Source organism: Vigna umbellata, chromosome 4 (genome assembly GCF_029865625.1).
Source record: "Vigna umbellata cultivar VRB3 chromosome 4, Vumbellata_1.0, whole genome shotgun sequence".
NCBI lineage: Eukaryota > Viridiplantae > Streptophyta > Magnoliopsida > Fabales > Fabaceae > Vigna > Vigna umbellata.
The window spans coordinates 20,242,512-20,267,037 of record NC_142168.1 but is presented as its reverse complement, the minus strand read 5'-3'; the positions used below and the strand labels follow the sequence as shown (position 1 = coordinate 20,267,037).

General features: G+C 36.0%; 1 protein-coding gene and 1 pseudogene across 1 annotated transcript; one reads left to right on the top strand and one right to left on the bottom strand.

The window, feature by feature from the left end:
* Positions 1-15,438: 15,438 nt before the first annotated feature.
* LOC148199487 (uncharacterized) lies at positions 15,439-19,253 on the bottom strand (annotated as a pseudogene).
* Positions 19,254-22,954: 3,701 nt separating this feature from the next.
* On the top strand, positions 22,955-24,138 carry LOC148199486 (chitinase-like lectin). The gene has a single exon (XM_088114633.1). The coding sequence runs from the start codon at positions 22,979-22,981 to the stop codon at positions 24,005-24,007; it is 1,029 nt and encodes a 342-aa protein (XP_087970759.1). The 5' UTR covers positions 22,955-22,978; the 3' UTR covers positions 24,008-24,138.
* Positions 24,139-24,526: the final 388 nt, after the last annotated feature.

Genomic DNA, 24,526 nt, shown 5'->3' with positions numbered 1-24,526 from the left:
GGTCATATAAGCACATCCAATTTGTTATAGCAAGGACTAAGATAAATTAAATATTTATTCAGTAATAGATTACTATATGAAATCTCATTTATATTTGAAATGTTAAAATAAAGATTTTAAGAGTTCTATAAAGGGTAGTAAATTATGATCTCACATATTGCAAGATCATATTGTTATCAACAATCTTAAATATAAATTATATTTATGGAAATATTTTTATAAGTATTGATATTTTTCTATCTAAAATGAGTAGTATTTTTTCTCCTTAATTCAAAAAACTTATTCTAAGATCATAAAGCAACTTTGATAAACTTTGGAAACAAGATTATCACGCTGAAGAATTCAAATTTGAAAAAAAAAATGTAAGATCGGAGCATCCATCAAGATTTTTATCATACAGTTCAATATGTAAATTATACTAACATACTAATTTTACAAGGTTTACAATTGAAAATAAAAATGCAATTTGATTTTAATACAATCGAAGAAAAATCCAATTCTTCTCATTTGTATAGCTTAAATTCTAGGAATGTCAAATAATTCAGAACACGATCTATCTTATATTTTGGGTAATTAACATATAGAATTTTATTGAATCATATTACCCGGATGAGCGATCTCACAAATTTGGCATCAACAACCTCAAAAGTTCGTTCCTTATTATAATTTCAAAAGTGTCCCTAATTGAATAAAAATCCCCATCTATCTTCGTATTTATCATTACTTTTCCTCCTTGATAAATAGTTAGTACAAAACTAATAAAGTTATATATATATATATATATATATATATATATATATATATATATATATATATATATATATATATATTTTATTTTTTATTTTTTCTAATTGTTTGGATTATTGGGAAATCAAATGTCCAAATATTTTTTCTCTTATTAAAACATTTCTATAATTATGTTCATTATATATTTTTTATGTTTCATATTTGAATATTTATTCTCTTTTTTAATATGTTTATTTATTATGTATTTTCTTCACATGAGAATGTTTAACTTTCAAATAAGTGTTCAATAGAATAAGTTTTTCATTTACTAGATATTATAAAAAAAGTTTATCTTATTATTGAATTTTGTTTCATTTGAAGAATTTTTGTTTTGTTAAAATATTTTTTTTGTTATCTCTCAATAGTTTAACTAGGTTGATATTTGAAAAGTTTTCTTAGATCTCTAAATAGGTATTTTTCATCTTATCACCTTCTTTTGTGCAATTTTATTCAATGATTTATTAAATTGTTTAAGGAAATTAAAATAAATGAAGAAGATTAATATGAATAAAAGAGACGAGTATGAATGAAATTTTGGAGAAAAATATGGATAAAAAGGATGAGGAAAAAATATAAATGAAGGATATGTGTTGGAATGAATAAGATGAGTGTGGAAGAACAAAATGAATGTGAGTGAAGAAGAGATGGAAAATATGAGTATGAGAAAATTTATTAACTTCAATGAAAAAGATTATGACTGAGGTAATATAACATCTTTATTGTTATATTTAGATTTGAAGATGAATTTGAAAGTGTTGAAACTGTTGGAAGCATCAACGAAGCCGATGCCGAAGACCTTTGCTTCTTCTTCCTTAGGAAAGAACCTAAACAAAGAAAGAGGATAACCGACCCTAAACTTATTTATTTTTTATTTTTATAGCTGCCTCTATTTATATAATCCCATTACTATGCAACCGTGAATTTCATAAACTGATCTCACTAGTTAGTAAAGAAAATTAGTAGTAGGACATCTAAACCAATTGTCAGAGTCCATTTAAAACGCACTCAGGATTCGTTTAGTGGAGTTCACGTGTCAAGAGGGGGTTCGACACTCAGATGACGGACGCCAGGTGTCAAGCGAAGAGGATCCGGAAACCAGATAGTGGAAGGCAGGTGTCGGCAGATGAGCGGACGCCCGTTTTTGATATTGGAAGGAAAACTTTGAGTTTTCAGAAATCCACATCACTCTCTGCATGCAACCTCTTTTCCAAACTCTGGAACTCCATTTTTCTCCTCCTTCTCACTACATCTCCTTCATCTTCTCTCTAAGAAATCTTCACCGTTTCTTCTCCGATCTCCGTTTAGACACCGTAGAAATACTTCCGGCGTCAAGAGCTTCCAGATAAACCGTTCAGTTTGTGAAGCTGAGCTGATAAGTCTTTCTCTTCACCCAGTCATTCGTTTTCTTAGACATGCAAACCCAGTTTTGGGTTCATGTGTTGATCACCATTCTCAAAATGAGTGGTTCTGATAGTGTTGGGTTGTCACTTGGTGTGGTTTGAATTGTTGAGCGTTGACGGTAGAAGAACCTGTAGTGGTGAAATTGTATTTCTGCCTCTAGGAACGTTCAGTCACGCTCAGAGGTAAGGGAAGCTTATTAATTTAATTTGTATGTTACTTGTATTGCATGAACGTTCATTGAATTGACTGAATTAATATGATATATGATGATTGCTATGGTTGGATTGTATGAAGTATGAAAATTGACTATGATATGAATGTATGAAATTATGAAGATATATGTTGAGAAATGAGTTTGAATATAAATGATTTTGGTATGAAATTTCCCCAATGAGAGTGTACGTTCGCAACTGAATGGTCCTTGACCGTTCGGTTTTTCTAGTAAACTTGGTTAGAATTGGATTTTTCATTTGGGAAGAATCCTAGTTGAGGACGAGCGTCTTCGTTTCGGAATACTGTGCATGAGCGTTCGGCCAAGCATAGTTGGTTCTTGGTGTTCGGTTATAAACTTAAGTATATATATATATATATATATATATATATATATATATATATATATATATATATATATCTGTGTGTGTGTGTGTGTGTTTGTGTGTGTTTGTATATTTTCGTTTATTCTTAAAACACTACTCCAATAGTATCTTATTATATTTATCAAGCTTTCCAATATAAGTTTAGTAGTGCTCGGTCTTACACCAAGCGCTCTTGCTTAGTAGTGTTCGGTCTTACACCAAGCACTCATTCTCTTTCCTATAATATATCTTGATAAAAATAGCGTTCATCCAAATACAATAGAGTTTTCTCTCTACCGTGCTCTGTCATTGACTGACTTTCGGTTTTCTTGATGCTAAACTCAAATAAGCTAAGTATTCATAAGCGTTCGGTTTCTTCATGTGAATTCTTCTAAGTATTATTCTTGGAATGTCTTGAAGTGTCTGTATCCATTGGTTCCGGCCTAGAGTCTTAGTACTTGGCATGGTTTTTTCGGTGTTCGGTTGGAGCTCTCAAGGGTCAGTTCATTTAATTGGCTTACTTTGTAATTAACGTTCACTCCATTTGTTTCTTGCGATATCTATGGCACTCGATTTCTTTCTTAACCTGATAGTAAACCTCCCGGCCTTAGTGTGTTGTGGAATGGGAGACCTCTCGGTCACACTCCAAGTGTTCGGTCTATTTAAAGGTGAAAGTTGAACGTTCGGTAATTGGTATCCTTACGGATCTTTGTGCAAAATGTTCAAGTGAGATGATTATTAATGAAAGATGAAGAGAATATGATATGGATGAAATGTTTTGGATTATGGACGAGCGTTCCGGGGAGGAATGACTCATGAATGAATATTGGAATTTGTAAAGTATGAATGTGGGCATGCTAAGCTGGCGGTTCATCCTGATGTTCCGTGATTACTTGTCCTCACATAGAGGAGGGTAAGTCATGTGTGGGAACGGCAGGAGGTCCTAGTCCTTATGGTTAATTTGGACAGATAGGACTAACCTCGGGTGGCAGCTGTTGAGGGTATCCCAGTTACTACATCACCCGGGTGCATGAACGTCGTAGCTACACATATTTCATACAGTCCGGACAATCAGTCTAATATTAGGCTTTGCATGAAACATATGATAAATTATCTTGTTTGGTTGATTGTGTGAAATGTATGTTTATACATGAATTAAATTACATAAGCTTACCCTATTTCCTGTCTTGTCATGTATTCCCGTTCGTTTGTCTTTGTCATTGCGATGATCATCCTGTGGGTGGGAGCAGAAGGAGTAGAGTTGCTGGAAGAAGCATTGGAAGAGGCGCTGAAGGAAAATAACTTAGTAGACGTAGAAGTTAAGACCGAGCAGTAGAACTGTTCGGTCAATAGTAGTCTGATAGTAAGGTGACCGCTCGATCACCTTTTCCCCTTTGCTTTTGTTTTGACCGTTTGGTATAGGCTTTTGTAAACCGTTCGGTCATAATTACTTGTGACGTTCGGTTTTTAATTTTCTAGTCTTTCTGTAAGGTCCTATCTTTTGTTAGAACTGAGCTGTAATATTATTATATGTGATCATTCTATTATATGATTTTACACTTCGGGATGTTACACCAATTCTTTACATAATAATAATAATAATAATAATAATAATAATAATAAAATAATAATAATAATAATAATAATAATAATAATAATAATAATAATAAAATAATAATAATAATAAGAAATATTAAGAGAAGAGATCAAGTAAAATATATTAATAAACATTATATAATTTATTATAATATAAGATACGGTGAGATTCAATTATCATTGTATTTTATGAGTTTGTTTATTTTCTAGATTTTGAGAATTTTGTTGTCGGTCTTGTTAATTTAATTGCTTTTGTTTTGTGAGATAAGTCAATGTTTTTCAACAAAAATAATAATAATAATATAATTTCTTTAACATCAGTCTTTCATAATAAACTTAGAACTATGTTTTCAACATTTTAAAATACTTTTACAAGATTATTATTGATTAAAATAAATATATAAATAATTAAAAAATTCGGTCCCACTTAGATACATTTGTGGATCCTCCAATCTAAATTTGTAATATAATACAGATGAGTAGCGACAAAAGTTTTTCAACACAAAAAAATTGTGCTAGAAAACATCATTTTCACTTGACATAGATAAAATGTTATTTTCTATACAATGAAATTTTCATTTTAATTATAAAAAAAGAAGTAATTTCTTTATTTACGAAAGTTGGTCTTGTGACAAATTTCTTTTGTAATCACACACACAATCATAAACAAATTATATAAAGGATCAATGCAAAATCTTCAACATAAAATATTACAATAATATACTTCTGTGTTTTTTTTATATAGTGCTCATTTAGGTGAGAAATTTTATTTAACATAGTTTATTGTATGTGTTAGCAAAATTAATTTTGAATAGATTTAATTTTGATAAAACTAAAACTAAAGTTTAGTATAATTTGTTATTTAACACAAAATACTTACCCTACTTATTTAGGTATATGCATAAATAATATTTACCCCTCAATTGGATATTAAGTATATTAAGTGGTACAGGTCTAAGATTATTTATTGTTACGCAAACAATATGTTATGTTTGTATAAATGATAACTTTCATATTATTGTAAAAAAAGTAATAATTATTTAAGTTTTGTATACTCTAACAAACTTTTATATGTTATCATTTTCCATTATTATAATTATTCTTTATATGACTTTCTATTACATTCAATATAAATTAATGTTATTTTCATTAAGATATTGAATGATTGTTTTTATATTCTTTTCTATATGGGTTACAGCCCTGCTTTATTTTTATGTTATTTTATTTTTTACTAATAAAAAATAGAAAAAGATACAATGAACTGTGAGCAGAATCTGTCAATGGTACAACAAAATGCCAAACGATGGAAAAAGTGGAAGAATAATAACACTGTAATAGTGTCTGAAAAAAGTTCAATAGGAAAAGCATCTGTCAGAAAACATCATTTTCACTTTGAATGTGAGAATGACAACATAAAATAGCCTTTAGCACTATTTTGTAACAAAATCTTCAAAATTTTAGAAGACTCGAGGATATCAGGATTAAGTAGTTCTGAAGGTACAATGTAGAATGGGTTTATAAGCTAATCGTAAGTTTTATACAACACTAACTATATATGTGAATAATTGTAAGGGTTGTATTTATTAAAAGTTATTAAGAAATTATAATTCTATTGAATATCATCGACTTGAGAGCAGTGACAAACTTTTAAAAGATATTTTGAAGTGTGAAAAATAAATATATAAAAGTTTTAAACATACAAAATATACTAGAAAAAACTTATTTATATATATTAATAGAAAAATATTGGGGAAGTGAAGATCCCTATAAGCCTTATAAGCTCCACCAATGCTTCAGAGAATATAAGGTGTTAAATATGCTGTGAATGAAGGATTATTTTATTGTCACTAGTAAAAAAACACCTTTTTAACTCGTGATATATGCCCCGGTTTTGTAAAAACCAAAACATTTAAAGACGCGGTGGCAGTTTGGAAATTAAGATGAAGTTATATGCTTCGGGTATACAAAGAACCAAGGCATAAAAAGTTTACGACACCGGTTGATGGAGGACCGAGGCATAAGGATCTGATACTGCTTCGGTTGATGCAGGATCGAGGCACAAGGACTTGCACGTTTTCCAGTAAAGCAGGGTTTTCATATGACAGAAAGAGCTACGACCTCGATTAATAACAAAACCGAGGCGTAACGTGTTGCACCTTTTCAGTGAGCCAGGCTTTCCATTCAAACCCTTCCATTATTCTTACTTCTACTCTAAATGTTTCATTTTCCATTTCCCATTTCACGCAACCCCTCCCATTCTCCAACCCCTCCCTCCTCTCCTGCAACCCCTCCCATTCTTCAGTCCCCTCTCGCTCAACTCCATCATTCTCTCACCAGATGACTTCTCCCTCTGCATCCCCAGGACGGTGCGGCGACGGTGCGGCGAGGCGAGACGAGACGAGACGAGATCTGACGAGACGAGGCGGTGACGGTGACGAGACGAGACGGTGCGGCGATGGTGCGACGAGGACAGATCTCGCGACGGTGCGGCGAGGCGAGATGGCTCGCGATGGTGCGGCGAGGCGAGAGAGTTTCGACGGCGCGGCGAGGCGAGAGAGATCTCGACGGCGCGGCGAAGGCGAGAGAGATCTCAACGGCGCGGCGAGGGAGCTCGCGACGGTGCGGCGAGAGCCCGCGACGGTGCGACGGGAGCCCGCGACGGTGCGGCGAGACAGCCCGCGACGGCGGCTGCAATGGCGGAAACCCTTTTCTGCGTTTTTTGGTTTTTGATTTTGGTTTTTGGTTCTGTTTCTTTGTAGGTGGATGGCGAGATGGATCTTTGATTTTTTGTTTTTGGTTTGGATCTCTGATTTTGGTTTGGATCTCCCGTCTGCTCTCTCTGCTTCCTGTTCCCCCTTCTTAGACATCTGAATTTGTTTGTCAAAGTAATTTTGTCCAAAGAGATGAATGAAAAAAATTGCGGAAAAGAGAAAGAAGTTTAACCACAAAGAGAATAAACAAACATAACAACACTGATCTCGGTTGAAAATAAAAAAATTAAAAAACTTTACTGCCTCGATTGTCTGTGAACCGAGTCAGAATCTGAATCCTTTTGATTTGGTTCAGAACCGAGCCAAAAAATCCATTCTTTTTACCTCGTCTGAATATGCACCGGTCGTAGAACCGATGTCTATAAGTGAAAATGACCGAGGCGGTATACCTTGATTGCATTAGTGTGTTGTAACGAGTAAAGGATACAAATAATAAAGGAACCTTTTTTTTGTCTACGAATATATGCTGGAGATAGTAGTGAAGATTTCTCTCAAGAAAATTTGTTATTCTAAAAGGTCAAATTGCTTTTGTTATCTTATAAATAATCATGGATTTATATATGATTTAATTTTACTTCTGATAATTTTAGCATGATAGATTGCAGACAGATGATTGTTTTCATCAAAGACTCAAACTTGGATTGTATGTAATAATTGAATTTGGATCTTATATCTATACGTGTTAAAAGAGCATGGTTTAAAAAGCTATATTTTATCTCTTTATTTTTTAACAATCCAAAATATATTTATTTGGAAAAATATTAACATATTTACGTGTTAACCGTAATTGTAACAAACAGGTATTACATTGTTATTATTATCTATCAACGAGATCACACTAGTGCAGAATTGACTTTTAACGTCTCTCCATAGACGTCCGTTCACAAAAGCCCCAACGTAAATAATTGACCGGTGGCATATTCGTAAATAAGTGAAACTCTAGACGTCCGGTGTCGTGGGGGACAGACATCTATAATATTATAGACGTCCGTGGGAGGGGGACAGACGTTTAAGGGGCTGAACAACTAAACGTTTCAACACTCCATGTCAGCCCCTTAAACGTCCGCCCCCCACCAAACGGACGTTTAGGGTGTTGACAGGGTGTGTGGAAAATTAATTGTCTTCAATCCCTTAAACGTCCGTCGTGGGAGGGGGCGGATGTCTATAATATTATAGACGTCCGCCCCCTCAAATGGACGTTTAGGGTGCTGACAGGGTGGTTGGAGCATTAATTCTCCAACTACCCTGTCAGCACCCTAAACGTCCGTTTGGGAGGGGGCGGACATCTATAATATTATAGACGTCCGCTCCCTCCCAGGACGGACGTTTAAGGGGCTGACATGGGGAGTTGAAACGTTCAATTGTTCAGCCCGTTAAACGTCCGCCCCCTCCCTCCGACGTCTATAATATTATAGACGTCCGGGCCCTCCCAGGGCGGACGTTTAAGGGGCTGACATAGGGAGTTGAAACATTCAGTTATTCAGTCTTGTAGACGTCTGGCCCCCTACCACGGACGTCTATAATAGTATAGACGTCCGTGGTGGGGGGGACAGACGTTTAAAACCCCCAGCGAATATCAATTTTAAATTACCATAGACGTCATATTAGTGACGGGCCGGACGTCTATACTATTATAGACGTCCGGGCCCCAGAGTGTCGGACGTCTCACAGTATTAATATGCGAAACGCGAACCCGCGAGCAGTACGCTCACTGTTCATCGTCTTTCCCCCGCGAACGCTGTCTGCCATTGATTTTCCAGGTGCGTTTTCTCTCTTTTGGACCGTTTAAATTGACTTTCAATCCGATTACATTGCTCTGTGATGAAATATCTTTGATTTGAACCGATTAAAAATCGTTTTCGGTCCATTTTTGTGCAGTCTCTTGCGTGTTCTTGGGCGGCTTCTTTGACTGTTTTTGGGCGAGGTTTTAGGCCGTTCCCTCCTCGATTTCCCTCCCTTTCATTTCGAATCTACTTTTCAGGTTAGCTTGTTGTTATTGATAAATTTTTGTATGCATGTAATTGGGTTTTGTGTATGCATGTTTTTTACTCTAAAGTGTGCATGTGTTATTGGATTTTGATTATGCATGTATTAGTTGTGTTATTATAAGTATCAAATCATTGAGTGACACTTAGTTCTCGTTTGAAATTTAACACAAACGATTAATCTTTTAATCGTTTGTGTTAAATTTTGAATTGTCCGATTGGACAGTTTGAGAAAATTAATTTTCATAATTTGCAATAAGATGTCAATTGGAGTTTACGGATAAGATTGATAAAATTTCGGTTCAGTACTTGTGTTGTTCTCCGGATGCATATTTGATTGTGGTCATCGTTGACTACTCTCATTTTGTGTATTTCGGAGACCAATGCGAAATGCTGCCGAAATCTTATCAATTTTATGATGTAGACTTCAATGCACGTGTCTGAGAAAATTATGAAAATTAATTTTTTTGAATGGGTAGGGCCTAACCTTGTGAGAGTTAAAAAACTTCAACTGATGATTTTACGAACATAGTATGGATCGAAGCTGGATGAACGAACGTCGCATCAGTGAAGAATATGATAAGGGTGTTTCGAAGTTCTTGCAATACGTTGAACAAAATGCTAAGTCTGTCAACGGGACATATTTTTGTCCTTGTGTCCGTTGTCTTAATCAAATATGACAAGACTTAGGCAATGTGCGTGACCATCTATTCATGTACGACATAATGAGGACTTATACCGTTTGGACTTGGCATGGAGAAGTACTGGAGCAGCCTACCACGTTACGAGGAACGGATTATGAGGAAGAATGGATGAGTGACCATTTAGAGGACATGATACATGATGTCGGTGAAGATAATTTTGGAAGGACTAATTTGTATGATTCTCTTATTAATGATTCAGAGCAACGGTTGTTCCTAGGATGCTCGAACTTTACACGTCTGTCTTCAACTTTAAAGTTGTTTAGTTTAAAAGCAAGGAATGGATGGACCGATAAAAGTTTCACCGAGTTGTTGGAGTTGTTGAAGGAAATGCTTCCAGAAAATAATACTCTACCTATTCGTGATTACGAGGCCAAAATTTTTTTATGTCCAATGGGTCTTGAATATCCAAAGATACATGCTTGTCCTAATGATTGTGTTTTGTACACAAAGGACTTTGCTTCGTTAAAGTATTGTCCAACATGTGGTTTATCCCGTTTTAAAAAGAAATCTGACCGAGTCACTAGTAATGAAGGTAATGATGGTGCACCTGCTAAGGTGATGTGGTATTTGCCTATAATACCTAGGTTCAAACGTATGTTCTCTGTTAAAGAAGATGCAAAGAACCTTAAATGGCACTCTGACGAAAGAAAGTGCGATAATCTTCTTCGACACCTTGCTGATTCTCCACAATGGAAAAAGATTGATGAAAAATTCCCTGAATTTGGTGCAGATTCAAGAAACTTATGGCTTGCACATGCAACTGATGGTATGAATCCTTATGGAAACTTAAGTAGCAAACACAATTCGTGGCCAGTTATGTTGATGATTTACAATCTTTCTCCTTCGTTGTGCATGAAGAGAAAATATGTTTATTCTTCAAATAATTGTTGATAAAGCTTTGACGTAAATTCTTATCTTCAGTTCACACGTCCTCAGAAGCAGCCAATTCATGATACAGTCATACATGAAGATGATGAGATGGCTGAAGCGGAGGATGATCCTCTATCAAAGTTAATGACAAAATTACCCAGATTGAAGAAAGCATCATTAGAACTATACTGGGATTTGAGAGTATTTGGTCTTCCCCCACATGTGCCAGTTTATATCACATTCTCTGATGCATTGGAGGTGATTGGGGGAGACAGGATGTTGAATATTTCCATCATTCAGCTGTGGTGCATGTAAGATAGTCAATTTGGTCTTTCATATTACTTTTATTTACATTGTTATAGTTTCTAACAACTTAACTTTGTTGTTTTAGGTACATGGACACAATCGTTGTAGACCAAGGTCGGTCTTCCATGTACAGATTTGTTGAACCTCATACCATTCAACCGTCTGGTAACACACTTCAAAAAGACAACATTGTTTGCAAACATGGATGGATGAGTCAAAAAGAGACGTATATCTTGTGCCATACATTGAGGGGTAGGTGTTGTTATATGTGGTCAGTTCATTATTATAGTTTCCTTAATTAGTTGAATAACTATTTGTCCTTCGTGATAGGTCGCACTGGCAGCTGATGGTCATCATTCCCAAACAATGTAAAATTATATGGTTTTGTTCGTTGCACAGGAGGATGAAAAATGAGTTGAGAACCATGCTTCAAGGGTAAGTGTTTCTCCAAAAATGACTTTGAATTTGATGTTCACCTTCAACTTTTATGATAAAATAGTCATATTAATTATACTTTGTGTTTTCAATCTGTACAGAGTTATTGGTAAATCTCGTGGTCAACTAGGTTCAAATTTTGTATCCAAAGGTTGTAAGTCATTTATAGTTTCTAATTCATTTTCTATGTTATTGAATGATCTAAATTCTTAACTATTTAGTTTGTGATTTTAGTGTAACCAGCAGCTAGATTCATGGGAATGTGGCTTCTATGTGATGTGTTGGATTAAGACCATCATTCGAGCTGTCATTATAGATGACTGGAATGAGGTAATGATGTATACCTTCAATACATTACAAATCAAATTCATCTTCAACATATATGAAACCATAATGAATCTTTCTTGAATTTTGCAGCGCTTCAAGAGTACATCGCCTATTCCAGAGGACACAATTAAACAGATAAGGCAAGAGTGGACCGCTTATCTTCTGCAAAGATGGAGTTAGGAATAGTTTTATTTCTTGTTGAACATTGTTTAGTTTTAGTTTAAGTTTTATGTTGATAGTTTTGGTAGTGGATTGAACTCCACATTAAGTAGAACTTTGTTTATATGAAACGCATATTTATATTATTGCAAAATTGTTCTGGGACATTTTTCTGCTTTTTAAGTGTGGTTTTATTGAAAAAATAAATTAATTTAAAAAAAAAACGCCAGTAGACGTCCGTTAGTGTATAGTCGGACATCTATAGACGTCAGGCAGTGCACAAACGGACGTCCACCCCCAGCCCTACCACAAACAATTCAGCCAGGTAGATGTCTGGGGAGGGAGGAGTCGAACGTCTATATAGACGTCCGTCCTAACACAGCGGACGTCTATATAGACGTCTGGTCTTGCACAACGAACGTCCAAAGACATATAGTCGTGTCAACCTTGTCTTGAAATCCCTCCATCTTATCGCTATATGCGATAACACTTTCTTTCTGATTTGCATTGTGTTTGGAATATCAAAATGTTGCTGTTTAAAACAAAAAACTTGTTATTCCAAAAGAAAACATAAAAGATAAATATATCACAAATTGCATGAAGTCTAAACATACCTGAACATCTTGCCATAAGAGGTTCTTGTCGACCTCTGGGACGTCATCCCAACATGCATGAAGGATAGAGACATGACTTTTTGCTAACTTACCCAGATAACTCCTAAACCTATCAGCATTTGGCCCTGATGGATGACCTGATCTGGGGTCGATGTCAACATGCCTCCTCTGACCATCCACGCGTCCGGATGTCACATCTGCTACTCGGGTGACGCCTCGTCCACGTCTGCTCTTTCCCGATCCTGAGTCTGAGGCCGACATACCTGAAAAATTATACAACGTTAGTAATAATTCAATTATGATGAACATACATATAAAGTCAATAAAAGTGAAAATATTAACCTATTAATTAATTGTTTTTTCCCAAATGCCTTCGTTGTGATCACTACGAATTGCCTGCATTACATCGGCAACGTCATCAACTGGGTCTTTAGTGGGTCTACATGCAACAGATGTTGTCTCAAGTATATCAAGAGAATCGTCATCATCATGTCCATGCATGTTTCTACCTCCTAAAACCACTGACCATTTGTTATTCGATGGATCACTTACGTAGAATATTTGTCTTGCTTGACTAGCCATGATAAATGGTTCATCAGTGTAATTCATCTTGTTCAAGTCTACCAATGTGAAACCAAGGTCATCCATCATGACACCAGAATTTATATCAACCCATTTACACTTGAAAACTGGGACTCTAAAAGTGACGTAATCAACTTTCCATATTTCTTGTATTATTCCAAAATAATTGATGGATGCTGTGATTGGATTTTTGTCTTTAGAACTAGCAAAGTGCACAGCCTCAACTTATAGTGTGACGCCACTATTTTGAACTCTGCTTTTGTCATCTTCTACCTTTGTCTGAAAAGAAATATTGTTTATATAGTACCCACCATATGTAATGACATCTGTGTTCGGCCCACGAGATAACCTCAATAAAGTTTCAGAAACATGTGGAGTCGCATACATCTTTTTCTTAAACCATTGCAAGAAGGTTTTCACATGTTCATTAAGATGCCATTTTTCACTCATTTTTGGGTTTGCTGCCTTTATTTCATTAACGTGGTCAGAAATGTAAGGAATCACATCAACAGTGTTGTTTAAGACGTACAAATGAGCTTGGTCAATTTCTTTTCTGCTAACACTTTGAATTCTCACACCTCGAACACCCTTACCTTCACATTTTCCTTCATTTTTGCTCTTGGGAAGACCGACGGGTTCACAAGATGGCATATAACTTGAACAAAATTCAATGGCTTTGTCAACACCCAATTTCGTCCGGATAACTAAATAATATAGGTCTTTCTTTTTTATTGTATCTTATTTTATTTTATGTTTTTTTATATAATTTTAATTCTGTTTTTATTATTATTTTATTTTGTTTTTTTTATTATTTGATTTGATTTTCTATATTATTATTTAAGAAAAAAAAGCAAAAAAAAAAAAGAAAACAAAAGAAAAAGAAAAAAAAGGAAACAGGACACGCCCAGGTACACTCACACCCAATTCTGAAAAAGAAAAAAAAGAGAAAATGTTCCTCCCTCACGCACACACTGACACACGCTCCCTAACTCTCCACCCCTCTGCTCCTCTGACCCGTAACCACCCTAACAAACATCACACACATCCACTGATTTTTCTTGGTCCCTTAAGCCAAAAGAGATCACTCGTCCATTCTCTCATCAACACCTACTAACCAACGCAACTCGACCCTCCCAACCGATCCATTTTCTCTCCTCCTCTCACGTCTCACTCTCTCCAATTACACCACCGCGCTGCGTCGCTGTTTAGGTTTTCTTCTCTCAACCGAGCTCCTCTCTAGATTTTACTCACTCCGACGACAACCACCACTTCCCGACCAATCACCACCTCAACCCACTCTCACCCTCAGAGACCTCCTAAAAAACTCACACAAATTCTCCTCCTTCCCTTTCCCTGGTTCTCGCCGTCAATCCAATGGTGTCGTTCTCACCAGGAGAAGCCGCAACGCCAGGGTCTCCGCCATGGTTGTCCCTGTGGAGCTCTCAGACCGCGACTCGCTTTTGAGGTCCGCCAGCATCTCTCTCAACAACAAGGTCGTGAGCCAGTACGCCACGCTTCTCGCGCCCCTCGCCTTCGACGCTGTCAACAACAACGACTATACCACCAAGTGGAAGCGCGACGAGGAAAAACACGACGATAGGCAGATCCTGGTTTTTATTGAAGGAGGCGCGATTCCTGCTTTGGTGAAGCATCTTCAGGCGCCGCCTCTGATTGACCGTGTCCAAAAGCCATTGTCATTCAAGCACGAGAGAAGAAGAAGATTCGAAGCAGATCGAGTCGGTAGTCAGGTTCCAATAAAACTCATGCATTTGGAAGAGCTCTGCCAAAGTTAGAAAATCTGAAGAAAATATTCCTGGTGGAATGCCCGATAGGATACAGTGGGATGATGATTGTTCTTGGAATGAGTGGTATTTTGCAGAAGATCCTATTAAAGGTTTTGAACTGATTGCAATATGGTCAGAGGAAATGGTGGAAGCGCCCGACCAGTTGCAGCTTACCGGTTTGGAGGAAAGGGAGGTTGCCTCTTTTCTCTTACCTACGCTTAAAAAAAAAACCTAAAAGGGTTTGGGGCGCCAGCGGCTGCCAGGGGAAGGTTTTTACATCTACACCCCCATCCTTATTTAATTGTTTTTTTTTATGTTCTTAGTATTTGTTTGATTACGTATTGGTTGTTTCGTTTTTTTCCCTTTACTTTTTTAGTATTTGTCTTACTATTATAATATCTGTGTTGTTTTTAATAAAAAAACGATGCAACCATAAAAAAAAAACTAAAAGACAAAAAAATGAAAAAGGTACAAAAGAAAAAAATATATAAAATTGCAACATTATAAAATGGTTTGAGTTTTCTTGATAGTAACGTTATTTCTTTAAGCAATTGTTTTCTGAAAAAAAATATAAGATTAAAATTAAGAAATAGTTTTAGTGTGTTTTTAACATTTAGTAAATTTGGTTTATTTTTATTTTTATTTATTTTGACATCCTTAAAAACGCTTGTGTAAATAATTTTACTGTTTTTTTTTTATTAAATAATTAAGTAAATATCATTTTGTGTTACGTAAATAATTAAGTAATTATTATTTTTAGATTTATTTTAAATATGCATGAAAACATTATTTTAATATTATAAAAGTCTACAAAAAATAGAAGACAATAAATAAAAATAATAAAAATATTTTAAAGGTTTAGGCACATGTGTGATCGTACGCATCGTCCTTGTGTTGGAACCTTTTCTTCTTCTTTTCTAAAAAAATAATAATAAAATATTTTAAAGGTTTAGGCACATGTGTGATCGCACACATCGTCCTTGTGCTAAAACCTTTTCTTATTCTTTTTTCTTTCTTTTTTTTTAAATAAAATTTACAAAAAATACGTTTTAAAGGTTAACCACACGTGAGACCGCTCGCGTCGTCCTCGTGCTAGAAACCTTCCCTTCTTCCTTATATAAAATTTACAAAAAAATACGTTTTAAAGTTTAAGCACACGTGTGACCGCTCGCGTCGTCCTTGTGCTAAAAACCTTTTTCTTCCTTTTTTAAATAAAATTACAAAAATACGTTTTGAAGGTTAAGCACACGTGTGACCGCTCGCGTCGTCCTTGTGCTAAAAACCTTTTCTTCTTTCTTAAATAAATTTACAAAAATATGTTTTAAAGGTCGAACACTCGTGAGATCATCCGCATCGTCCTAGTGTTCGATACCTTTCTCTCCTATTTTCATAAATTTAAATAATGGTATGAGGGCTCGTGTGACCGTCCGCGTCAGCCTAGTGCTCTTTACCTTCTTTTCTCGAAAATATTAAAAAAAAAGCATAAAATCTTCAAAAAAAAAAACTAAAAACATCCACATCTTCAAACAACAAGCAATCTCTCAGCCAGAACTACGTGATCCTTGATTCTCCATCAAGAGTGGAGATACGTAGGAGCAAGGCTAGTCCTTGTCAGGTTCACTTCCCTAAAAATCCAAATTATTCATAATCATTTCCAAACAAATTTTCCCAAACAATTTTCTTAAGTAATTCTCCAAACAAATATTCTCAAACAGATTTTCAAAAAGAACTACGTAACCCTGATTTCTCATTTTGAATGAGAATACGTAGGAGCAAGGTCAATCCTTGTCGGGCCCAAAAAACTAAAAAATATATTTTGTTTATTTAGAATTTTATTTTAGGGGATAGTTAAACATTTTGAAAATCACATCATATTCGTGCATTTAGTTAAAGGTATTGCCTTAGGGCAGGCGTTGTAGGGTGCTAACACCTTCCCTACACGTAACCGACTCCCGAACCCAGAATATGGTTTTCGTGGACCATGTCTTATCATTTTATGGTTTTTCCGTAGTTTTCCAGAATAAACTATGGTGGCGACTCCAAAATCTCTTTTCAAAACCCGTTTTCCTTTTTTGGATCGTCGTCTCGTCGCGATTCTGGTTGCGACAGGCTTCTTTTGCAACGTATCGCTCTATGATTGAAGCTTCTGGTCTATACTGATTCTTGACATATCCCTTTAAGATCTTCATGTTTCTTTCAACTGGGTACATCCACCTTAAGAAGACCGGCCCACATATTCGAATTTCTCTGACTAGATGAACAATCAAATGTACCATGATGTCAAAAAAGGAAGGTGGAAAATACATTTCCAATTGACATAGTAGTCTTATTCCCTCATTTTCCAATTCATCTTAACCTCGAGGATCAACAACTTTCTTGCAAATGGCATTAAAGAAAAAACTCAGACGTGTCAGAATACCCCTAACAGAAGGAGGTAATATGCCTCGAATAACAACAGGTAACAATTGTTGCATCAATACATGACAATCGTGAGACTTTAAACCAACTAGCTTTAAGTCTTGCATAGACACAAGGTTACTGATATTTGAAGAATAACCTTGCGGAACCTTCACACTTCTTAAACAGTTACAAAAACTTTGTTTTTCTTTTTTGGAAAGTGTGTGACAGGCTGGGGGCAGATAGGTGCGTCTTCCTATTATCTGTGGATGTAACTCAGATCGGATTCCCATGTCAGCCAAATCTTGTCTTGCTTTAATTCCGTCTTTGCTCTTCCCTTTGACGTTTAATAAAGTTCCGATGACACTGTCACAAACATTTTTTTCAACATGCATCACATCAATACAATGTCTAACATCAAGTTCACACCAATATGGAAGCTTAAAAAATATCGATCATTTCTTCCAAATGTTCTTTGCAGAGGTACTTTTATGATGTTTTCCAAACACAATGTCAATGTTTTTGACTTCGTTGTACACCTCTTCACCATTCCGGGGTCTGCACACAATCTCATCCTCAGCACTTCCATTAAATGCTTTTTTCAATCTACGATAAGGATGATTACGAGGAAGAAATTTTCGATGTCTTGTATATACCGTCTTCTGACCATGCTTCAACTGAAGGTAACTAGTGTTTTCTTCACATATGGGACATGCAAAATGACCTTTAACACTATAACCGCTCAAGTTTCCATACGCTGGGAAATCATTTATAGTGCAAAACAACATTGCACGCAAACGGAACTGTTCCTGAACATGTGAATCAAACACGTCGATGCCTTCTTCCCACAACAATTTCAAATCATCAATTAAAGGTGCTAAGTAAACATCAATGTCATTTCCAGGTTGTCTAGGACCCGATATCATCATGGACAACATCACATATTTTCTCTTCATGCACAACGAAGGAGAAAGATTGTAAATCATCAACATAACTGGCCACGAACTGTGTTTGCTACTTAAGTTTCCATAAGGATTGATACCATCAGTTGCAAGTGCAAGCCTTAAGTTTCTTGGATCTGCACCAAATTCAGGGAATTTGTCATCAATCTTTTTCCATTGTGGAGAATCAGCAGGGTGTCGAAGAAGATTATCGCACTTTCTTTCGTCAGAGTGCCATTCAAGGTTCTTTGCATCTTCTTTAACAGAGAACATACGTTTGAACCTAGGTATTATAGGCAAATACCACATCACATTAGCAGGTGCACCGTCATTACCTTCATTACCAGTGACTCGGTCAGATTTCTTTTTAAAACGGGATAAACCACATGTTGGACAATACTTTAACGAAGCAAACTCCTTTGTGTACAAAACACAATCATTAGGACAAGCATGTATCTTTCGATATTCTAGACCCATTGGACATAAAAAATTTTTGGCCTCGTAATTACGAATAGGTAGAGTATTATTTTCTGGAAGCATCTCCTTTAAAAACTCCAACAACTCGGTGAAACTTTTATCAGTCCATCCATTCCTTGCTTTTAAACTAAACAACTTTAAAGTTGAAGACAGACGTGTAAAGTTCGAGCATCCTGGGAACAACGGTTGCTCTGAATCATTAATAAGAGAATCATACAAATTAGCCCTTCCAAAATTATCTTCACCGACATCACGTATCATGTCCTCTAAATGGTCACTCATCCATTCTTCCACATAATCCGTTCCGCGTGACGTGGTAGGCTGCTCCAGTACTTCTCCATGCCAAGTCCAAACAGTATAAGTCCTCATTATGCCGTACATGAATAGATGGTCATGCACATTGCCTAAGTCTTGCCGTACACAAGGACAAAAATATGTCCCGTTGACAAACTTAGCATTTTGTTCAACGTATTGTAAGAACTTCGAAACACCCTTATCACATTCTTCACTGATGCGACGTTCGTTCATCCAGCTTCGATCCATACTATGTTCGTAAAATCATCAGTTCAAGTTTTTTAACTCTCACAAGGTTAGGCCCTACCCATTCAAAAAAATTAATTTTCATAATTTGCTTAGACACGTGCATTGAAGTCTACATCATAAAATTGATAAGATTTCGGCAGCATTTCGCATTGGTCTCCGAAATACACGAAATGAGAGTAGTGAACGATGACCACAATCAAATATGCATCCGGAGAACAACACAAGTACTGAACCGAAATTTTATCAATCTTATCCGTAAACTCCAATTGACATCTTGTAAATTATGAAAATTAATTTTCTCAAACTGTCCAATCGGACAATTCAAAATTTAACACAAACGATTAAAAGATTAATCGTTTGTGTTAAATTTCAAACGGGAACTAAGTGTCACTCATTGATTTCATACTTATAATAACACAACTAATACATGCATATTCAAAATCCAATAACACATGCACACTTTAGAGTAAAAAACATGCATACACAAAACCCAATTACATGCATACAAAAATTTATCAATAACAACAAGCTAACCTGAAAAGTAGATTCGAAATGAAAGGGAGGGAAATCGAGGAGGGAACGGCCTAACACCTCGTCCAAAAACAGTCAAAGAAGCCGCCCAAGAACACGCAAGAGACTGCACAAAAACGGATAGAAAACGATTTTTAATCGGTTCAAATCAAAGATATTTCATCACAGAGCAATATAATCGGATTGAAAGTCAATTTAAACGGTCCAAAAGAGAGAAAACGCACCTGGAAAATCAATGGCAGACAGCGTTCGCGGGGGAAAGACGATGAACAGTGAGCGTTCTGCTCGCGGGTTCGCGTTTCGCGTATTAATACTGTGAGACGTCCGGGCCCCAGAGTGTCGGACGTCTATAATAGTATAGACGTCCGGCCCGTCACTAATATGACGTCTATGGTAATTTAAAATTGATATTCGCGGGGGGTTTTAAACGTCCGTGGTGGGGGCACGGACGTCTATAATATTATAGACGTCCGTGAGAGGGGGGCGGACGTTTAAGGGGCTGAACAACTGAACGTTTCAACTCCCCATGTCAGCCCCTTAAACGTCCGTCCTGGAGGGGTATAGACGTCCGCCCCCTCCCAGCACGGACGTTTAAGGGGCTGACAAGGTGGTTGGAGCATTAATTCTCCAACCACCTGTCAGCACCCTAAACGTCCGTTTGGAAGGGGCGGACGTCTATAATATTATAGACGTCCGCCACCTTCCAGGACGGACGTTTAAGGGGCTGAAGACATTTAATGCTCCAACCACCCTTTCAAGACCCTAAACGTCCGTTTGGGGGGGGGGGGCGGACGTCTATAATATTATAGACGTCTGCTCCCTCCCAGGACGGACGTTTTAGGGCAGACATGGGAGTTGAAGCGTTGATTTTGTTCAGCCCTTAAACGTCCGCCCCGCCCCCACGGACGTCTATAATATTATAGACGTCCGTCCCTTCGCACAACGGACGTCTAGAGTTTCACTTATTTACGAAAATGCCACCGGTCAATTATTTACGTTGGGCCTTTTGTGAACGGACGTTTATGGGGGGACGTTAAAAGCCAATTCTGCACTAGTGCTCGCAGTATTGAATATTGAATTGTCCGGTTGGACAGTTTAAGAGTAATAAAATTTTCATAGTTTATTAATACATATCAATTTTAATATACATGTCTTAAATTTCATGAAATTTTGCAGTTGTGTTTTGTATTGATCTTCGGGTGCATATTTGATTGTGATTTATAATCACTTTCATTTCGTGTAACCTGAAGACAAATACAAAATGCTGGAAAAATTTCGTGAAATTTTAGATATGTTGTTTAAAATTTATATGTTTAATAAACTAAAAAAAGTGAATCTTCTTGAATGGGATAGAGTCACACCTTGAATACAAAAACGATCAAAGTGATCATTCAAGATTATTGAAATTGTGTAAACAATTTCAGTAAATATGCGTACGGATCGAGGATGGATTAATCTACCACGCATCAACATTAAGTACAAGAGAGGGGTAGAAGAATTTATACAATTTGCATAACGTAATGCGAGTACAAGTGGTAATGATGAAGTCAAGTTTATGTGTCAACTATTTGAATGTGAGAAAGGTGAACGCAACCAATATTAGGGAACATTTTATCTGTGATGGTTTCATACGAAGAATAAATATAATGGTAATTAAAAGAATATTAAAAAAATTAAAGTGAAAAAACAATAAAATACCAAGAAAAATTGACTGAATTGTAGATAAAGGAAGAAGAACTCTTTTATTATCACATGCAACCAGTTACTGTATACCAAATCTTGTTTTTTATATTTTCAATTAATAATACATGGTACTAACTTGTTTTACACTAAATATCATTATTTTAGAAAAAGAAATTATGATCTAAAACAAATATTAAAATTAAATAAAGTTAATATCAACTTAACATATGTTAAGCTGAAGTTAACTATACAATATATTATTATAAATAGATTTTTTCATTTATAATGAGTATAACTGAAGTATTATTGTAAATGAGTGTCTTTCATATATAATGTAAATGTGTCAATATGGATGAAAAGACGGATCAATTCGTCTGTTCACCGTTGGCCCGTAAAAATAAGACAGGATGAACAGACCTATCATAATAAAGGGCGCTGAGAATTCTAACCTTTCGTTGGGTTCACGGATTAGTTCACAAAGATTTTTTTTTTATATTTTAAAAACTTTTCATGTAATCTAAATGTAATACATATATAGATGATTAATTATGTTTCGGTGAGATTTGTGAGACGGAGACACTAATCTTCGACCTGTGTGCTCCACCTTTGATCTTCCATTCTCTCAAAGAACGCGGTCCATTCGTGTGGGTGGTTGACCTGCAGAAGACACTCTGACGTTTAAGTCAGATATGTTTTATAAGGAGGTCTATATTTTTTATTATTAAAGAGCCAGGTGTTTACCTGTGCATTAACCCTATATTCATAGGACGTACAACAATTAAGCTCATTAATTCATATTCATATTTGATATGACAATAATTCAAATAATACCGGTTAACTTTCCATTAATATCATATTCTTCTGTAATATGACCTGTCAATCATTCATAAATAGCGTATATTCGCATTTAATATGGCCATTAAACGTATTAATTGGTCATTAATGATATTGACCTTTCCTGATTAATGTTTGTCTGACAGCCGATCGGTTGCCTGTTTTGGCTTTGAATTTTCCTTAGCCGATCGATCATCGAGTATAGTACAAATTAATATATATTGTTATATATTTAAATTCTTAAAATAATATTAGAAAATTTTCAATTTTTTTTTTCATTTTTAAAAAGAGGGCACAAGTGGTCTGTCTTTACCATTTTACTCTAACATGTTCACAACGAATAATAGGTTGATAGGTTGATACATATTTAGAGTGAAAAAATAATGTATAAAATGAGTATGGAAATATATCAAGGTAATTTTTTCCATTTTCACGAACTTAAAAATAATGTATGAAATGAATATATGATAATTTGTGAACCATTATCTCCTTTGTTCTTTCCCTGCCACCTAAGCTCCAACATGAAAAACACGTGCAAGGAAACTCTATTCGACGTGGCATCATGAGACAGTGGATTAGTTAATGTCCAGACAAAAAAGCTCCACAATAAATTGGTTCCTTCTCTTGCCTTCAAACTCATCCACCTACAGAGCACTACCACACAACCCTAAATAACCATGGCTTTCCCAAAACCAGAGTTAAGTGCATTCCTCCTCTTTGCCCTTGTAGTCCTCTCCTTCACAGCCCCTTCCGCCGCAGCCGACTGTGGAACCGGCGCCGGTGAAATTTCCGTCTACTGGGGCCAAAAGTCCGAAGCGGTTGAGGGCACCTTAGAGAGCCTATGTTCCAGTGGAAACTACAACATCGTCATCATCCAAAGCCTTCTTGTGTACGATGATGGCAGAGAACCAACTATAAACCTGGAAGATCATTCCACCAAGCTACAGCCAGAAATAGAATACTGCCAACAAAACAACATCAAAGTATTCCTTTCCATTGGCCAAGACGTATTAGCCCGAAAAGCCAAAAGCCACGGCCACTACTCCTCCAGCTCCTCCAGCTCCGACTCCACAGCAGCAGCAGAAAAGCTTGCAAGCTACCTCTTGGAGAAGTACCTCAGTGGCAACGCTGGTCCACTGGGAAGCGTAGCCCTAGATGGCATCAACATTGCTGACGTGGCGGATGGTGAAAACCTTAAATGGGATGAAGTTGTGAAGGCCATTAACGCATCCACAACCGACAGAAAAATCTACTTGGGTGCAGGACCGGAGTGTGTGTACCCGGATTATCACCTTGGGAAGGTAATCGGAACTGGGCTTATTGACTACATCTGGGTTGAGTTCTTCTACCAGAACCCTTGCATTTACGCAAACGGAGACGCTTCCAATCTTTTGAAAGAATGGAACAAATGGAGCGCCGGTGTTCCCGGTAGCAAAATATTCTTGGGCCTCGTTGCTGCCGAGGATGCAAGCATAGCAGGGTACATACCACCCGAAGATCTTATTTCTAAGGTTCTGCCAACCGTAAGGCAATCTTCCAACTATGGTGGGGTAGCCATTTGGGACAGAGCCCTTGATATCGCTAATAACTACACTGCTCAGATAAAAAGCAGCGTCCCAAAAGGTTGCATATGTGTGTGTAATGGTGATGATGCATGGAACCGTTTCTATGGTCTTGGTTCTGCGTCGCTGAGCAGGTCCGTTTGATCCATGCAGAATCGTGTTTATGCCAAATAAAGTTGTAGACACTCGTTAGGGTGATGTGATCTATGCACGTTTGATTACGTTCATGTAATGGATCTCCTATTAAATAAAGAAAATTATATGCTGCCTGGTTAATATAACTTCTTTCCAATAACATAATAATAAATTAATATTTTAAGTTATAAAATTAAATTTAAGAATCATTATATATATATATATATATATATATATATATATATATATATATATATATATATATTAAAAAGTTAACATTCGAATGTGTTAGAATGAACTTAAGATCAATTTTTCCGGCAGGTTCATACTTTCTTTCTACACCTTCAAAATATCTCTTTCAAAATTCCTTAACCAGCTTCAAAAATTGGTTAAGTTTTCTTTTTTTTTAATTTAATTTTTGTTTTTAATATTAATAATAATAATAATTTTTAATTTAATAATAATAACTTTTAATTTAACAATAATAATAATTTTTAAACCGGTTAACCTTAACATATTTTTTTATTT